Source organism: Pelophylax lessonae (genome assembly GCF_965119305.1).
Source record: "Pelophylax lessonae genome assembly, chromosome: 1".
Lineage (NCBI taxonomy): Eukaryota > Metazoa > Chordata > Amphibia > Anura > Ranidae > Pelophylax > Pelophylax lessonae.
Window position 1 is genome coordinate 772,507,031 of NC_138768.1, and position 18,420 is coordinate 772,525,450.

The 18,420-nt window shown below is 41.2% G+C and overlaps 1 protein-coding gene across 1 annotated transcript in view; it reads left to right on the top strand.

The window, feature by feature from the left end:
- Positions 1 to 18,420, top strand: part of SEL1L3 (SEL1L family member 3) — a 155,599-nt gene that overhangs the window by 83,433 nt on the left and 53,746 nt on the right. Inside the window, exons 7-11 of the mRNA XM_082267841.1 lie at positions 4,042 to 4,174; positions 8,271 to 8,403; positions 8,516 to 8,659; positions 11,941 to 12,140; positions 13,853 to 14,032. Coding sequence (XP_082123967.1) covers positions 4,042 to 4,174; positions 8,271 to 8,403; positions 8,516 to 8,659; positions 11,941 to 12,140; positions 13,853 to 14,032 — 790 coding nt within the window. The remainder of the gene's footprint in view (positions 1 to 4,041; positions 4,175 to 8,270; positions 8,404 to 8,515; positions 8,660 to 11,940; positions 12,141 to 13,852; positions 14,033 to 18,420) is intronic.

The following is an 18,420-nucleotide window of genomic DNA, read 5'->3' on the forward strand; positions in this document are numbered from 1 at the left end:
ACACATGAAAACGAACTGAATATCTATCTATCTACACACACACACACACACACACACATATACAGTATATATACAGTATATATACTGTGAGGGATTAGCTCGGTGGTAGGCATGGATGACCCCTTGGGGGGGTGCATTTACACATTAAGATAGCCGAGAAGTGGTTGCAAAAACAGTGTATGAGTTTTATTCTTGCAATTTTTCTTCATACCAGTGCAAGCATCAAAACAGCCAAAATAAAATAAAACAAAATAAATCCTTGCCACGGTGGGCGGCTACCTTCTCACACTGGAACCTACCTAAGAGTCTGTCCCCAACCTACTGTTGGGCAGACTTGGCTGATCATACAGCAGACAATCAATAGTCCATGTTTTATCTTCTCACAGCACATGTTCATTGGACTTTCCTTTCACATAGAAAACATGTCCCTTTGTTTTCTCTCCAGCTAGAGAACTTTCCTTTGTTTTCTTTCCACATAGAAAAACAATCCATGTCCTCACCTTGTGAAGTCTTCACAGCGGTTTACCCTCCTTAGCGCACATCACTTCAGGGGGTCTTCTCCCATGCTCACCAGCTTGTCGGGAGGTACTCATCTGTCTGTCGTCCTCTCCCAGCCCACACGGCTTCAGGAGACAGCTTCCGGAGGCAGCAATCAATAGGACTTCCTTTGGACAAATTATAGAGGCCTTCATTTCCTCATTCTGAACAGCTGAAGTCTGTTCAACTTCCTGCTGGCTAGCTCTGTAGCCAACACCCTATAGTAATTGGTGAACTTTCTAAATCAGGTGGAAATGTATCTCCTGCCTGTGACTACATTCCCAGATTTACCTGACTTCCTGTCACAATACATATATACATACAGTGTATATACATATGTACATACAGTATATATATATACACCAGTACATACAGTGTGTATATATATATATATATATATATATATATATATATATATATATATATATATATATATATATACACATACACCAGTACATACAGTATATATATATATAAATATATATATATATATACACCAGTACATACAGTATATATATATATATATATATATACACCAGTACATACAGTATATATATATATATACACACCAGTACATACAGTATATATATATATATATATATATATATATATATATATACATACACCCATACATACATACCATATATATATATATATATATAATATTTTTTTTTTTTTTTTTTTTTTTTTAATTTTGAACCCACTGGTGCTGATATATCAGAAGAAAGAAGTCTTCTTCCTCTATCACACCAGCTTCTCCCCCTAATTCTCCACTTCAGATCTCACTTTTCTAAACTGGCCGTTTGTGACAGAAACGGTCATGTACTGTGATGAGAAGAGAAGAACGTGTTCTCTGCTCCTCATCTCAGCTAACTAAACGGTAACTCATCAGAGATCAGTTGTGATCCTCAGGATCACGGCTTTTCTCTGTTTATTAAAAGTACACCTACATCTTGGCATTCATGGTTCCCTCAATGAACTTTGGCTCCCCAGTGTCAGCAGCACTTATACAGCCCCAGACCATGACACTCCCACCACCATGCTTGACTGTAGGCAAGACACACTTGTCTTTGTACTCCTCACCTGGTTGCCGCCACACACGCTTGACACCATCTGAACCAAACAAGTTTATCTTGGTCTCATCAGACTACAGGACTTGGTTCCAGTAATCCATGTCCTTAGTCTGCTTGTCTTCAGCAAACTGTTTGCAGGCTTTCTTGTGCATCATCTTTAGAAGAGGCTTCCTTCTGGGAGGACAGCCATGCAGACCAATTTGATGCGGTGTGCGGCGTATGGTCTGAGCACTGACAGGCTGACCCCCAACCCCTTCTACCTCTGCAGCAATGCTGGAAGCACTCATACATCTATTTCCCAAGAACAACCTTTGGATATGACGCTTAGCACGTGCACTCAACTTCTTTGGTCGACCATAGCAAGGCCTGTTCTGAGTGGAACCTGTCCTGTTAAACCACTGTATGGTCCTGACCACTGTGCTGCAGCTCAGTTTCAGGGTCTTGGCAATCATCTTATAGCCTAGGCCATCTTTATGTAGAGCAACAATTCTTTTTTTCAGATCCTCAGAGAGTTTTTTGCCATGAGGTGCCATGTTGAACTTCCAGTGACCAGTATGAGAGAGTGAGAGCGATAAAACTAAATTTAACACACCTGCTCCTCATTCACACCTGAGACCTTGTAACACTAACGAGTCACATGACACCGGGGGGGGGGGGGGGGACTGGCTAGATGGGCCCAATTTGGACATTTTCACTTAGGGGTGTACTCACTTTTGTTGCAAGAGGTTTAGACAATAATGGCGGTGTGTTGAGTTATTTTGAGAGGACAGCAAATTTACACTGTTATACAAGCTGTACACTCACTACTTCACATTGTACCAGAGTAATTTCTTCAGTTCCATGAATGGGGTTTACATCCACTTTATTGCGTTTTTGCAGAGCACTTTTCTGTTGCGTTTTTTACGCGTCTCCTAATGCATTTTTAATGCATTTTGAGTTTTTGTAGGAAGTGTTCACTTTGCTTGGAGGAGGTATCTATTGTTATGCAGGAAAATACACCAAAAATGCATGTACATGCATTTTTTTTTTTTGCAATTCTATTGAAGTCTGTGAAGCCAAAAACATGTAAAATAATTCCTTCACCTTTACAAAAAACACATTGCAGTAAACTGTATGGATGTGAATAGGACCCATGGGAAAAAAAAGGTTAAATGGATTGTAATGTGTTCCTGTGGATCATCTGCAAACACACTAAGGTCCCTTTCACACTTGTACGACCTGAAAGTCGCGCGACTTTGACGCAATTTTGCCGTGCGACTTTGACGCAATTTGAAGCAATAACTATGTAATCTTTAGGTCTGTGAACCTCAAGTTGCATCAAAGTCAGACTAAAGTAGTGTAGTGACTTGAAGTCGCACAGATATGAATGGAGTACGACTTGTCATGCGCCCAAGTCGCAGGACAAGTTGCACAAGTCGCCAAAGGCTCAATTCACACCTAAGCATGTTGCTTTTGAGTGTTTCTGTAGTTCTTTTTGCTGTGCTTTCCATGATTTTTTTACTGTGATTTGCGTTTTTTAATTTTTTCTTTTTTTTTTTAATTTGTTGTTGGACACATTTAAAAATGCAAATCGCTGCAAAATCACGGTAAAAATGCACTACATGCTTTTCTGCAGCTTTTCCATTGATGTCTAATAAACTAAAAAAAAAGTACGGTTTTGCGTTTAAAAAAAGTCCCTGACCCTTTCCAAAGGCAGAGGCACTAAAATTCATTGATGTGAATGTGTTCCATAGGACCCATGTTAAAAATAATGTCCTGCATTTCTGCAAAAAGCATGAAAAAACGCATTGGTGTGAATGGAGCCCTAAAAACGCATATCTGTGAACATAGCCTAACAGAAGCACATACAGATCCCACCTCATTCCCTGCTGGACAGGGATCTGCTCTGTGGCAGATCAGTGTAAGATTTTGAACTGGGTGGACAGACTACATTAGTACAGGGATTCCCAAACTACTGCTCTGCAATTGTTCAGGAACTACAATTCCCATCATGCCTAGTCATGTATATGAATGTCAGAGTTTTACAATGCCTCATGGGATGTGTAGTCTGCAACAGCTGCAGGGCCGTAGTTTGGGGATCCCTGCATTAGTACATTGAATTGTGTATTTAAAGTCTAGGCAGACAAAAAAAAAAGATACAAATGAACACACCATTAATGCATCAAATGTATTTTTTAAATGCAAGCAGTGTAAGTACCTGAGCTTGACCTGGTATAAGCTTCTTGCAATCCTTATGCAGCAGAGCTTAGACTGGGGAGAGGGAGAAGCAGCACAAGAATCCAATCTGTTGTGCTACCGTGCAACAAATCAGAACAACAGAGAGATAAACAGAGGGGTAACTAAATTGCACTTGCATACTGGAAACAGAAACAACTTTCCTGGTGATGAAGATTTTATAATTATTTGATCTCACCTTATTTTGTTTTTTTAGTGCGGACGATAAAATTCATTTTGATGATGCTGATGGTTTTATGGCTCTTGGGGGCAGCAAGTTTGTTGCCAGCATAGATGGTTTCTTTGGACCTGTGAAATATTACCGCCTTAAGGCTCTGCAATCGGATGAGGTAGGTACCAAGTATTTTAGTATCCGGAATGAATTGGCTGTATTTGGAGTGTTAAGCAGCTGGAAAACACAAACTTAACAAAAATGAGTACAGAATTTGCATAAAGTGAACCTGTACTTTAAATTCCTAAGAGCAGATAGTGCAAGATGCTCATTATTACTTCAGTTGGCCATGAAAGCCTGTTTTGTGTCCTTCGCTTACTTAAGCCCCTTTCACACTCGTGTGACTTGTCCTGCGTTTGGGACTGCAAAATCGCATGACAAGTCGTTCTCCATTATTTCCAATGAGTACCGTTCATATCTGTGAGACTTGAAGTCGCACCGACTTCAAAGTAGTCCCTGCTACCCGACATAGGCATTGCTTCAAGCCCAGTCAAAATCACGTCAAAATCGCAGCAACAAAATTGCGGTAAAATCATAAAACTTTTAAGTCGCACAAGTGTGAAAGGGGCCTTAGTTTCACTGTGTAACTGACTTCTGACTTTCCTTGACTTGACAGCCATTGCACAAAATGCAACAGGAACCAGCACCCCTGGATACAAAGAAAACTGTAAAAGTATAGATAATTTTGGTCATTGTGACTAAAGTTTTCTATTTTTGTTACCATATTAGCAGCCGTTATATATACTTTAGTTAACCACTTCAGCTCCGGACGATTTACCTCCCTTCTAGTGATTGTAAAGGCAGAACCTTTTTTTTTTTATCTTATTGCATTCTGTGCATTAAGACAAAAAACCTTCTGTGTGCAGCAGCCCCCCTCAGCCCCCCCTAATACTTACCTGAGGTCCATCTCGATCAAGCAACGTTGCAGGAGTGTCTCAGCTGCCTGGGACTCCCCTCCTACCTGGCTGAGACCGCAGCGTGCCGCCATTGGCTCCCACTGCTGTCATTAAAAGTCAGCCAGCCAACAAGGAGAGACTCGGGTGCCCCCATAGCAAGCTGCATTGAAAGGACATTTAGATTGTTTTGTGGGTGGTCAGCCTTTCTTTAGGTGGGCAGCCACATGTGCTTTTCTTTCAAGGAGATCTATTCAATGCTGCATGCACATGCTTATTGGGCACAGAGTCCAGAGCAGCATGGACTCAACAGGGTTGATTTAATAAAGGCTCACTTTAAAAGGGAATTTGCCTTAGGGCTCTTTCACACGGACGTTCCGTATGTCCGTAAATCACCCCATCCATTTGCGGGTGATTTATACGGACATAATGAATGTCTATGGGATTGCGAATGTCAGCGGATGACCATTCGCTGACATCCGATTTTTGTCCTTTCAGTTCTGTTCTGTTTTTTGGAACGGAACAGAACCCTATTTTTGTTCCGTTTAAAAAACGGAACTGATGCAAAATCGGATGTCAGCGGTGTCAACCGCTGACATCCGCAATCCCCATAGACTTACATTATGTCCGTATATCATCCGCAAACAGATGGGATGATATGCGGACATACGGAGCGGATGACACAAATGTCATACGTGTCCATGGAAAAAAAAAAAAGTGCCGGAGCGGATCGCAATACGGTCCGCTCCGTGTGAAAGAGCCCTTAGTCAATAAGGTGAAGTTCTGCTTACTTCCACCATCCAATCATGTTCAAGCAAACCTTCTATTTTTAATTTTCCTTGCACGTGATTGGGTTATCTTTGCAGAGTGAAACCACCTCCATTCACTAAGCTCTGGGGCCAATTCCCTTGTGAATAGCTTATTTGCCTTTAGTAAATTAACCCTAATGCTTTAGGAACTTCGGAACATAGCTACAAAAAGGACAGAGACCTGGGAGGGCAAAAGGAGAACACTCAGGAAGATTTTTCTGAATTTTTATTACCTTCACATCTCGCATTAATGAGCAATCACCTAAGCGATTGGCTTGTGGGAATAAGTATTGAGGACTCTGCCACTGACCCTTCCTACACTGATTACTGAAGCCTTCTAAACAGTACCAGGCAGAAGCAACCAAAGGCCTAAGCTTGGGAACACCATCAGAATATCAGAATGTAAATAAAGCTCATGCTGGCTACAGCCTAGCTTTATCTAGCACACACAAAATAAACTATGGAGAGTCCTGCTTAAAGTGGTTGTAAACTTTAATCTTGTACTTGTACCTATAGGTAGGCCTATAATAAGGCTTACTTATAGGTACTGTAAATATCTCCTAAACATGCACTGTTTAGGAGATATTTACTATATATGCAGTCGATGACGTCATGTCATCGGCATGCTGTAAATGGTGCGGGAGTGATGTCATCTTGGCTCTGGCCAGTCACACAGCCGGAGTCCGGGGACCCGAAAGGAAGACGGTTGAAGATGGAATCGGCCTCCAGCGATGACATCGCATCGGCGGAATGCTTCATTTTCAGGTAAGTGTCAAGTAATGTGCTAGTATGCTATGCATACTAGCACAATATGGCTTTACCTTGCAGGTCTGAGAAAAAAAAAAATCAACTTCTTTAAAGTGGTATTAAACCCAAATCAAAAATGTCATATATTGTAGCTTACCAGTCATAAGGTGTGGTGGCTGCATCAGTTTTCCATTTTTAGGCATTCTTCCCTCTCTTTTCCCCTGGTGATCTGCCCAGTAACACCTCCTGTATTAATCACTTAAGCCCTGGAAGATTTTACCCCCTTCCTGACCAGGGCCTATTTTGCAATTCGCCACTGCGTGACTTTAACGGACAATTGCGCGGTCGTGCGACGCTGTACCCAAATGAAATTGACGTCCTTTTTTTCCCACAAACAGAGCTTTCTTTTGGTGGTATTTGATCACCTGTGCGATTTTTTTGATCATGCGCTATAAACAAAAAAAGAGCGACAATTTTGCAAAAATAACAATATTTTTCACATTTTTTTATATGAAATTCCCCCCCAAAAAAATGTAAAAATCCAAATTTTTTAACATTTTAGGCCAATTTGTTTTCTGCTACATATGTTTGGTAAAAAAAAATCGCAAAAAGCGTATTTTGATTGGTTTGCGCAAAAGTTATTGCGTTTACTAACTAAGGGAAACATTTTTGTCATTTTTGTTGTTTTTTTTTTTTAACGAGTAATGGCGGCGATCTGCGATTTTTTTTTTTTGCGGGACTGCGACATTGCGGCGGACAGATCGGACCCTTGACTGACATTTTTGACACTTTTGGGGGTACCAGTGACATTACTACAGTAATCAGTGCTATACATATGCACTGTTACTGTAAAAATGACACTGGGAGGGAAGGGGTTAACTTGGAGAGGGAGGGGTTAAGTGTGTCCCTAGGGGCGTGTTTCTAACTGTGATTGGATGTAGCTAGTGGTGTAACAGCACAGATCAACGGTCCTACATAGCAGGACCTTATGACCTGTGCTTTTACACAGGGAAGAATGATGGGCGGCTTTGTTTACATTAGCCGCCTGCCTTTCTCCCTCTCCACCCGACGATCGCGAGTGACCGGGTCCGCCGGTCACACGCGCGGGCTTCTTAGGGTACGAGCGGGGGCGGGAGCGTGCCTCCGGAGGCGCGCGCTCGCCTCCTATTGACTCTCAGGCTAGTGACGTACCGGTACGTCACTTTGCCTGGGAGGGGCTAAGGGGCCAAGTGGTTAAAATGCAAATGCCCCTCCTGTATTACAATGAGCACAGGGGGCACCTTTAGACAGCAGCATTGTCAGTCTGGGGGAAGGTAGTGTTAGATGGACTAGCAAATTTTAGATACACTAACAAATTGAACCCAAAATCTAGCTAATACATTATAAGCAGTTACAACAACAGTTTTTTTATCTTTGGGTTAAAGGTTTTACATAAATAAATAAAATCTGCTCATTACCTACCAGTGTAAAATGGGTTGTCTCATCCCAGTAGAGAAAGAGAGCTTGTTCTGTTGATAAACCGACTTACTGCCTGGAACATCAAATGAAAAGTGAAGAAAGCTTAAAAAAACGATTGCAGCAATCACATCTAAGAATTGGTAAGCTGCAATATATTAAATGTTTGCTTTTGGGTTTATTATTGCTTTAAGACAGTGTCCCTACACGCTGTGTATTTGGTATTTGATAAAGAATGAAGATACTTTAAATTGAATTGTGAGTAAGTAAATGAGATCCACACTCATGTCATCTGTTTCTGCTGATATAGATATCAAACCCTCTTCCAGAAGATGAAGTTTACCGCCAAATCCAGGATTATTACAGCAGATGTTTTAATGTGAAAGACATAGTACGTCTGTATGTCAATATGCAAAAAGAGGAGCATATCAAGGAGACTAAGAGTAAGAGCTGACTCCAAGCATTTAAGCTTGTATATAAAACCATGTGTATACATTTTATCAGATGTGTATTTCATAATAAATATAATTACTAAAAGAAATGGCTTATCTGCAGGTCAAGTCAAGAATAGTTACAGGGACCTCTACCTAAAATATAGAGACAGACCCACCTGTAAGCTGGTTCCTTGGACACAGGAGGATGAAAGGAAACATAGTAATTTATTTTATCTTCTAACATCTGCAGAAAGGACATCATTGGGTAAGTGTTCTTGTAATGTAATGAGGGTTCTATTGGTTTAGAGTCATTATTACAAGCACTCCATATTTTATGTTGTCCTAAGCAGGCTGGTCCCGGTGAGAGTAATGGAGGGAAATGTGTAGTGCCCTTTCTTTGTAAGCTCCTGGGACTTGCCATATGGTGGGATAGCGGAGAGGATCTGTGCTAAAGATGGGATTCACACATTGATTCTACTCCCTTGTATTCAGCTATAGGAGACTCATGAAACAGAATATGAGCAAAATTGCTAATGTCACACTGGGGCGGTACCAGGGACATCAATACTAAGTAGAACGTGCCTCGTCCGTAGACTCATGAAACAGAAGGCCTAAGAGTGATTGATTTGTTGGATGGTGGGTGCGTGTCACCTGCTCATAGATGGCATTGATGTAAACTTTATGAAGCAAGCTTGTGCTTTGCCAATTTAAGACAAAGCAACAGGAAAACCCCCAAAATATGCATACCTTTTCTTTGCTCCATCTCCATTCTATTGAGGCTGGGAGCCTAAGGGAATACCATGTACTACTGGGTTTGAAAGTGTGCTTGATTCACTGCATGGGGAATCCGTACCCCTCTGTACGCTATGACTCATAGCTTACACCGTACACAGTGATTTTCTTTGTTCCTGGCAACAGAATGGAAAACTGTACATTTATGCTGCTGGGGAGGGCTATCAAAGTGTACTTGTTGGTTTGCCCTGCATTGTTTAAGGTTGGTTCAGACTTTTATCCCTTATGCAGATTCTATACCCAAGAACCAGCACCAAATGATTCGACCTGGGAACAATACTCCATTTACTCAACATGTATATTTACTATTTAGCGCATGCTGCCAGAGGGCCAGATAACGGCTAGCAAAGCATGCTTGGGACACTATTCCTTCTAATGATATGAAGCACTATTCCTTCCACAGACACAAACAATGGGGCACTATTTCTTACACCGATACCAATGATGGGGTACTATTCCTCCCACCTTTTTACCATGATGGGGCAATACTCCTCCTACTACTGGCCACCAACCCTGAGGCCAAGTTTACTCTCACCAATGCTGGGCCTGGGACATTTTCTGCTCCCACTGGCCACAATTCAGGCCCCCTGAAGTCTGGAGAACAGTAAACTGGCCCTTTGGAAAGATTTGAGAGCCCTGTTTACACAATCCCTTCAGTTGTATTTCTGCATCTCAACAAAGAATAATAAAGCTTGAATGCAAAATTCCAACCCACCCAGTTGCTAGATTTACCATTACCAGATTTACCATGCAGAAAAAGGAAGGACAAGGAATGTTTCTATGACAAAATCCATGCATTCTAAAAGGGAAAAGCAGTTCTAAGAGTAATTTCCTCAATCGGTGGTAAACTACCATTTGCAAAAGAATCTTCTCACCTTTTCAAGTGGCTGTCATGCACATATGTTTTAAACAGCTAGCAGACCTGTGATAAGCAGTGTAGACTGACTCCAGGCTTCAGTGTAGATAGTTTATAGATATCAGAAATGTGTGGTCCTGGCCTGGGTGTTCATTCCCAACAATGAACGTGAGGCAGGTAGACCAGGTAGTTAGAACTTTTTTCCAGGGCATTTCAGAGTTCCATTACCTAACCAGGAAAAGCAGTAAAAAAAAGTGGCATCCCATACATTGACCTTTGCATCAGTGCTTAAGCTGTGTGATGGGAGCCCATAGAAAAATAATTGAGAGGCCCCTGCCTTTACGATTTCCATCTCAAAAGTAATTACTTTATATAACTGCTAATGAAAGGGCTTATCTGCTGGTCAAGCAAGGACTAGCTACATGGGCATGTACCTAAATATAGTGATCCTCCTTCCCCAAACTATATATGCATTAAATTTGATACCACCTTTTTATTCTACTTCTATAAGTCAGTGTGTAACCAGACAGTGCAGGGTCCCCTGTTCCTCTGGACCCCACTGCAGTTATAGGCTCTTCTATATTTATAGTTACACCCAGGCTTTTCATGCATGGCTGGAATTATAGTAAAGTAAAGGTTTTATTTACAATATCTGTACTAGGTGCAGAAACCATGTTTATCTACTTGTGAAAGTGGCCATGGGCTGCTGATTGCTTTTGATAACGCTCTGATTGGCTGGAGCGAAACCCGTCAAGCCATTGCCCACCACCAGGAAGGGGTATTGGCGTTCTTATTACTTCGGTTTTGTAAGTGTTTATTTGTCATTTATGAGAATAAAAATTTTTTACGGTACTTCACTATGGAGCTTTCATCTTTTATGCTTCTGGGGTGAATCGATTGGGAGACCATCTTGATAATCCTCAGCCACATCGATATATTTTAACTGCAATTGAAGTGTGCAATAACCTCCACCATCTCTAAAGGTTTTTGAAAGGCGTTTCCCCCTCCTATATCTGGTGAGTGGGGAACTGAGAGGGGAGCACTGAGTGGAAGGATCTGAGCACAGAGCACTTTTTAAGGAGTCACTGAAGAATATAAGAAGCACTTTTCTTGCACTGAGCACTTTTTTTCTATATAAAAAGACTGCTGATTAGAGACTATAATTAATTATGTTGGAGATTTATTTGAATTTTATTTGCGTAATGTTATATGCAATATGAGTATCACTGTTTACTTATTATTTATGCACTTTATTATTACCACATGGTACACTAAAAATATTTTTAAGAGCAGCGCAGACACATGTTTTATATAATTTTCATTACTTGAATACTTCCTTGTCATTGTCTTAAAAATGTCATTGTGATAATCCACCATGTAGTCAAAGCTTGTGTCACTTGCCAATGCCAAAGAAGATGAAGCTTTCCTTTGTCACCATTGTTTTATTATGCCTGAAGGACTTCCAGCTGTCTATAATCAATATAACAAATGTTTGCTTGCTTTTTAAATGGATAATGTAAAATGGTGACATTAAAGTAAAGAAGTGTACAGAGAACGAGTCAGAATGGTCTTGCACAGAGGTAACAGACACAACACTGGACGAGTTATTGTAAATTTTGCCCATATGAGAGACTTATTTTTGGCTGGGTGTAGGCAGGAACTTTGAGACATATCTTGTTCAGACTTAAAGAATACAGATAGGCATGCATAACTGAAGATGCTGCACCTTGGTAAGGTATAGGAACGTAAAATTGGAGTAAAAGTGATGGGCGTTTAGAGGTATCCAAATTAATTTATGCACTGCCTCTGAAGTTTTTTCCCACCTTTAAAAAGTGGGTTTAAGACAGATTCCACTTCATCATTTATCTTCTGAACTATGTTCTGTATTTTTCTTTAAGATTTTCAGAAAGATCCAGTACCTGCATTTGGAAAGAAGATATTTGAAGGTGTTATAAAGAACTTGTCTGATGGTTTCCAGCATCTAAATTCATCTATCCCTGATTTAATGGATTCTAGCTGCTGTGGATATCACAAAGCTTCCTACCTGTTGGCCATTGTCTATGAAATCGGCCTAGGTGTGCCTGTTGACCCAACCCAGGTTTGCACAAATAATTTTATTGCTAACTGTATTGATCTAGCCATAGTAAAAATAATTGATAAATTTCTTAAAGCTTTTCTCCAGGCACCTTTTGAAACTTCACCGCTTACCCATTTAGCCACTATATTAGTTTTAAGCTAAAAGCTCCTTTTAATTACCTAAATCCATTGTCACTAAACAAGCTGGGTCTTGGGTCTTTTATCTTCCATACTGCAGAGGAGGAGGGTACTTCTTCAGGGGTCCACATCACTGCCTAAGTCATATATAGACAACTCTTATTGGCCATTCAGCAATAGACTCCAGAAGAAGACATGGCATAATCACTTCACAAAAAGGGGACCAGTTGGCGTGGGGGCAAACTGTAGCACCAGATAACGGGTCTTCGCACCCAGAAGAGATGCCAGAGAGTAAAAAACAGCATGAGAAAAATTTTTTAAGAGGTTATGAATAAATAAAAGTGAGGGAAGGAAGTTGGTTTGTGTATTCCCAGTGATTCCACTCCTGTTTTCGCAAACATCCCCTCAGGAACCCCCAAGTCTTTTCAGAAATCAAATATTAACTGTACTCTTTGGTGTTTATCCAAAATGTAGCACTTTTGGGTAAACTTGAACAATGAGTTAGAGATCAAAACAGCTATGCCAGTATGGCTACAGAATACTTTTTTCATTAAAATAGTATATTTTATATTTAATAGTATATTTTGTTATATCCATGCATGCTATATAATGTATTTATTACCTCTTAAAGGGGTCACAGTACTCTCCCTGAAAGTGGCTTCATATTCCTTTCCCCCCTGAAGATCAACACTATCTTTGTTCAGTTTTTCCAGAGTCATCATTTAAATCCCAGATTGAGATCCATATTCAGAGATGACACAATCATTTGTCAAACACCGATTACCCATCTACTTCTGTCTCTCATCATGGGGCTGATTCATTAAAACAGGAAACAAAAAATTAGCACAATTGGGGATTTTACCTGCAGCAACCAGACAAGTTTCACCTTTCATTTATAGAAAATTGTTCTAAATCTTTTCTCTAGTTTTAATGAATCAGTCCCCTTTTGATCCACCAGACATTTTCGGTGTTACAAAAGTTTCAAAAATTGATAACTGCTGGAGAGGAGACTAAAGCCTCGTACACATGCACCGATTGTCGGCCGACCGATCGGCCGTCTTTTGTCCAGTGTTGTTGTGTTTGTTGAAATGTGCTCTAGACTGCACACGAATTTTCTCGGCCAACAACAACCAACTTCAGAAGTGATGTCATGTTCTGGTCTACTTTCCGTGTGTTTTTTCTTCTCTGAGCATGCCCAGTCTTGCTCATCTGACTTTTGTCGGCCGAAATCTGTACTGACTGACGAACAATCGGCCGTTCTGGTGACGGCCAACAAAAATTTTATAGCATGCACACCAGATTTTGTTCGGCCGAAAAGCCGCAGTCGGTTGTCGGAATCATCATACTAACAAGCCGACAATCGGCCGATCGGATGTTGGCCGAAAATTATAGCCAACAATCGGTGCGTGTGTACGGGGCTTTAGGAAATGTTTCCAAAGTCAAAAGGCACACTTGATAATGACCCACTGTATTTTATAATTAGCAGGAACCTATTAATGCAGATTTGTAAAGTTACTGATAGGTCCACTTTAATAGACATTGCATGATGATAATTGCATCTGTAATTTAAAGCATTATATTTCAATCTTTGCACAGGCGCTGTTATATAGTCTAATTGGGGCACAAGGCGATGATAGACTTGCTCTGATGAAGCTTGGATATAAGCATCTTCAAGGGATAGACACTCACAGTTTGGATCTAGATGTAGCATTTGCATACTACATGAATGTTGCAAAGAAAACTCCAAAGGACCGATCAGCCAGGCACACAGAACAGGTATGAAATTTTTATATTATCAAATCCAGAAATAACATCTCCATTAACTAGAATGCCTATGGGTCTCTCATTTCCTCTGTAGAATTTTACATGTTTTAATCTGATTATCAGAATAGATGACTTTGTTTTGGACCTTATCTGCTAATAATTGCCATATTTTTAAAGATGGCAACTGCTGTACAGCTGGAATGGCACATTTGGTGAAATGATGAATGGAATGTATCTATTAAGGCTCATGTACATGGTAATATGAGATATTGTTTATGCAATATCAATGCAGGTCAATGTGAATGTAAAAGCAATGCAAAGCAGCTTGATACAACTCAAATGCAGTCTTGGGAATTCTGTAGACAGATCTTTTTGTTTGCATGCTATATGTGCCTCCCCACGTGCTTCTTCCCCTGACATCTCTGTCAAGATCTATTGCCATTAACCCATCCCCGCATGTCAGGGTGCTAGGTGTTATCCTGGACTCTGAACTCTCCTTTTGGCCCCACATCCTATCACTTTGCAAAGCTTGCTGCCTCAACTTCTGCAACATCTCCAAAATTTGCCCCTTCCCAACCAATGACACCACAAAGCTAATAATTCACTCCATCGTTATCTCCTGTCTCGACTACTGCAACTCCCTCCTCATTGGCTTACCTTTAACCACTTGCCGACTGCCTAACGCCGATCTACGTCGGCAGTCAGCCACTCACAGGCAAAGTGACGTAGGGCTACGTCACTAGCTTGTGAGGGTCTAGGGAGCGAGCGCGCGCCCCCGGAGGCGCGCTCCCGCTCCCGCGTGGTCACGGACCCCCCTGCGCGTGTGACCGGCGGACCCGATGTCCGCCGGTCACTCGGCGATCGGCGGGGGAGAGGGAGAATGTCAGGCAGCTTGTGTAAACAAGCTGCCTGTCATTCTCCTTGCTGTTAGGATACTGATCACTCGGATCTAGTATGTAGATCCGTTGATCAGTGTCCATAAAGCTCAAGCCCCAGCCAATCACAGTAGAAAGCACGCCCCTAGGGACACACACAGCCCCTCCCTCCCAAATAAAGTTAACCCCTTCACTACCAGTGTATTTTTACAGTAACAGTGCATATATATAGCACTGATTACTGTAGAAATGTCACTGGTAACCCCAAAAGTGTCAAAAATGTCAGTCAAGGGTCCGATCTGTCCGCCCCAATGTCGCAGTACCGCAAAAAAAATCGCAGATCGCCGCCATTACACGTTAAAAAAAAAAACAACAAAAATGACAGAAATCTTTCCCTTTGTTAGTAAACGCGATAACTTTTGCGCAAACCAATCAAAATACGCTTTTTGCGATTTTTTTTTTACCAAACATAGGTAGCATAAAACAAATTGGCCGAAAAAGTAAAAAAATTTTGATTTTTAAATTTTTTTGGGGGGGAATTTCATATAAAAAAATGTGAAAAATATTGCTATTTTTGCAAAATTGACGCTCTTTTTTTGTTTATAGCGCGTGATCAAAAAATCGCACAGGTGATCAAATACCACCAAAAGAAAGCTCTGTTTGTGGGAAAAAAAGGACGCCAAATTCGTTTAGGTAAAGCGTCGCACGACCGCGCAATTGTCCGTTAAAGTCACGCAGTGCCGAATCGCAAAATACCCCCTGGTCGGAATGGGGGTAAAATCTTCCGGGGCTTAAGTGGTTAATAGGCTATCCCCTTTTCAGTACATCATGAATGCTGCTGCCAGACTAATCCGCTCAGTGTCTGCTATCCCTCTCTGCCAATCCTTCCATTGGCTGCCACTCACCCAACAAATTAAATTCAAGATACTAACAATAATGTACAAAGCCATCCACAACATGGCCCCCAGATACATCAATAACCTAGTCCTGAAAAAACAGCCAAATCGTTCTCTTCGTTCCTCCCAAGACCTCCTACACTCTAGTTCCTTTGTCTTCTCCTCCCATGCTTATCTCCAGGACTTCTCCCAAGCCTCCTCCATTCTTTGGATTTCTTCATCCCGATCTGTCTGACTATCTCCTAATCTCTCCACGTTTAGGCAGCCCCTGAAAACTTTTCTCTTCAGTTAAGCCTATCCCGCCACTACCTAAAAACTGTACTTTTATTTTCTCCATCAGCTCATCACCCACAGTTATTACCTTTTGCATCACTTGACCCTCCCTTTTAGATTGTAAGCTCTAACAAGCAGGGCCCTCTGATTCCTCCTGTATTGAATTGTGTTGTAACTCTACTATTTGCCTTAACATTGTAAAGCACTGTGCAAACTGTTGGCACTATATAAATCCTGTATAATAATAATAATAATAACAACAATAATGTGTTAGAAGTGCATTGTAAATGCGGGTCTTGAGATTTCCATTTACTTTGATGGTATAGAGTGGAAAAAGCTCTAAATTTGGCCCACTTTGCGTTGGGTTTCTTTGAAATCAGAAGTTGCTATTGAGATTGATTTGCATAACTGGCAATGCGGGCCAAATGTGGCCCCTGCAGACCTAGTCTTCATGTGCAGCTGTAAAACAAATCAGAGCAGCTCATAGATGAGTCAAAGCATACTACATAGGGCCCGCTTCTGAAAACCTACTACACAAGTCTTCAATTTGTCATTGGACCTAGTCCATTGAACTTTGATTTTGATTTGATCTGTACAACCCAAACATGTGGCTCAAATTTTGGAACGTTGCTGGAGCTGGAGCTGGAGTGTATGAGATAACGAACTTAAAGGGACCAGATCCGGGCAGGTGATAGTCCATATACATAGGGACCACATCCAGAGCTGACCAGACGAACCAGGAAAACTGAGGGCTGAGACCTGAGAAGGGGGAGAGCCAAATATTACACACAGGCCTGTTACCCCTGTAGGGGTAGTCACCTCTGGTAAGTGCGGTCCTGGGAGTGCGGGGAGCACCGTTTGACCACTCCATTAAGCACCTATATGGATCTTTAAAGGCACCTGCACTAAAATCACCTTGATCATAGCATTTTCGGCACTTTAATAACTGTTTTTAGGATTTATATATACCCTAAGGATAATTAGTGGACTGTCACGCATATATTGGACAATTTATACCCTGCTGAATTTCTGTTATGGGACTTTGGGTCCCCCGCATTACATATATTCTGGAATTTGTTCCTGGTGTTCTTATACTGTGAATAGTAGATCCTGACAAATTTTCTAATCCATTAGTGGATTCGTTCTTTGGAATTAAGAATGAATGTCTTAATTACCTGTGTTTAATATTTTATGTATTTTTATAGTATTTAGTATTTCATTTTCTATCAATGTATTAATACTATTGAGCACGATATCACTTTTTGCACTATTTAAGCACTTTTTTAGTGCTTTTTCTATGTGTATGCGATTTTGGTGAATCGCATTATATGCAATATCAATTTTTTGCTATTTTTGCACACCTGATTGGATTTACTGCTTAGTATTATAATTTGGGGAACACCTCTTATGTGGTTTTTACCACAACTGCACTAATTTACCACTTTATTCACAGACACTGTTTAGCTTGAGTCATATTTTGCAAATATAGTTTTTATCACTACTATAGAAAGTTGCGCCCTAGGATTGGGGCTATTTATATATAATTTTCTTTCATTTTCTGCAAAGTCACTTTTAATTAAGGGCTTTTTGCCCTCTTTCAGGATATTCCTATCACTTAATCACTTTCAGGGTGTCTACTCCCTGGTTGAGCACGTGTTCACTTTATTTTATTATATTATAAGCTGAAGATATATCCTGCTATAGGATTCATATTTATTTTGGTTTTATAGGCAGCGCCATCTACCTCCTTTTCTTATCACATAATAATGGATGTCTCCGGAATTAGGACGGCCACCACCACCTTGTCCACGTAAATATGGCATCCATAGTTCCAATCCAGATATACTACGTTAAACTCTGTACAGGTAGCTGTCCCTTCCACAAGCACCTGATTGTGTTTGGGCACCTGTAAATGGTCCCAGACAGCAGTCTCGTACCACTGCTGCCACTGTGCCTCTAAGGTACAAAACATAGCTTCCAGGACATAGGGAAACTTAAGTCCATAGAGTTCACTAACGTCCCTGATCATCTGCCACTGGAGTCACGACAACCACATGAGTGGTGGCTCTGCCCCTGTCCTGGGGGCAGGTAGGATGGTGGTTGTTGGGGGGGGGCACTACTGGTCTCTTACCCCTTCCTCCTCCTCTGACTCCATATAAGGAGGGCATCAGGCCTCCCAGGGGTTGGGGACCTTGTGAAAACCCCCCCTCTCTCAGGCAAAACAGTGGTAGGGACTGGTGAAAATGTTGCAGGTGAAGCAACATGAGCCACAGATCCTTCAGGCTCCTCTGCCACAGCAGTGGGCATCCCAAGCCCCAGGCCACTCCTCGTGCTCCTCACAAGGGACTGAAGGACC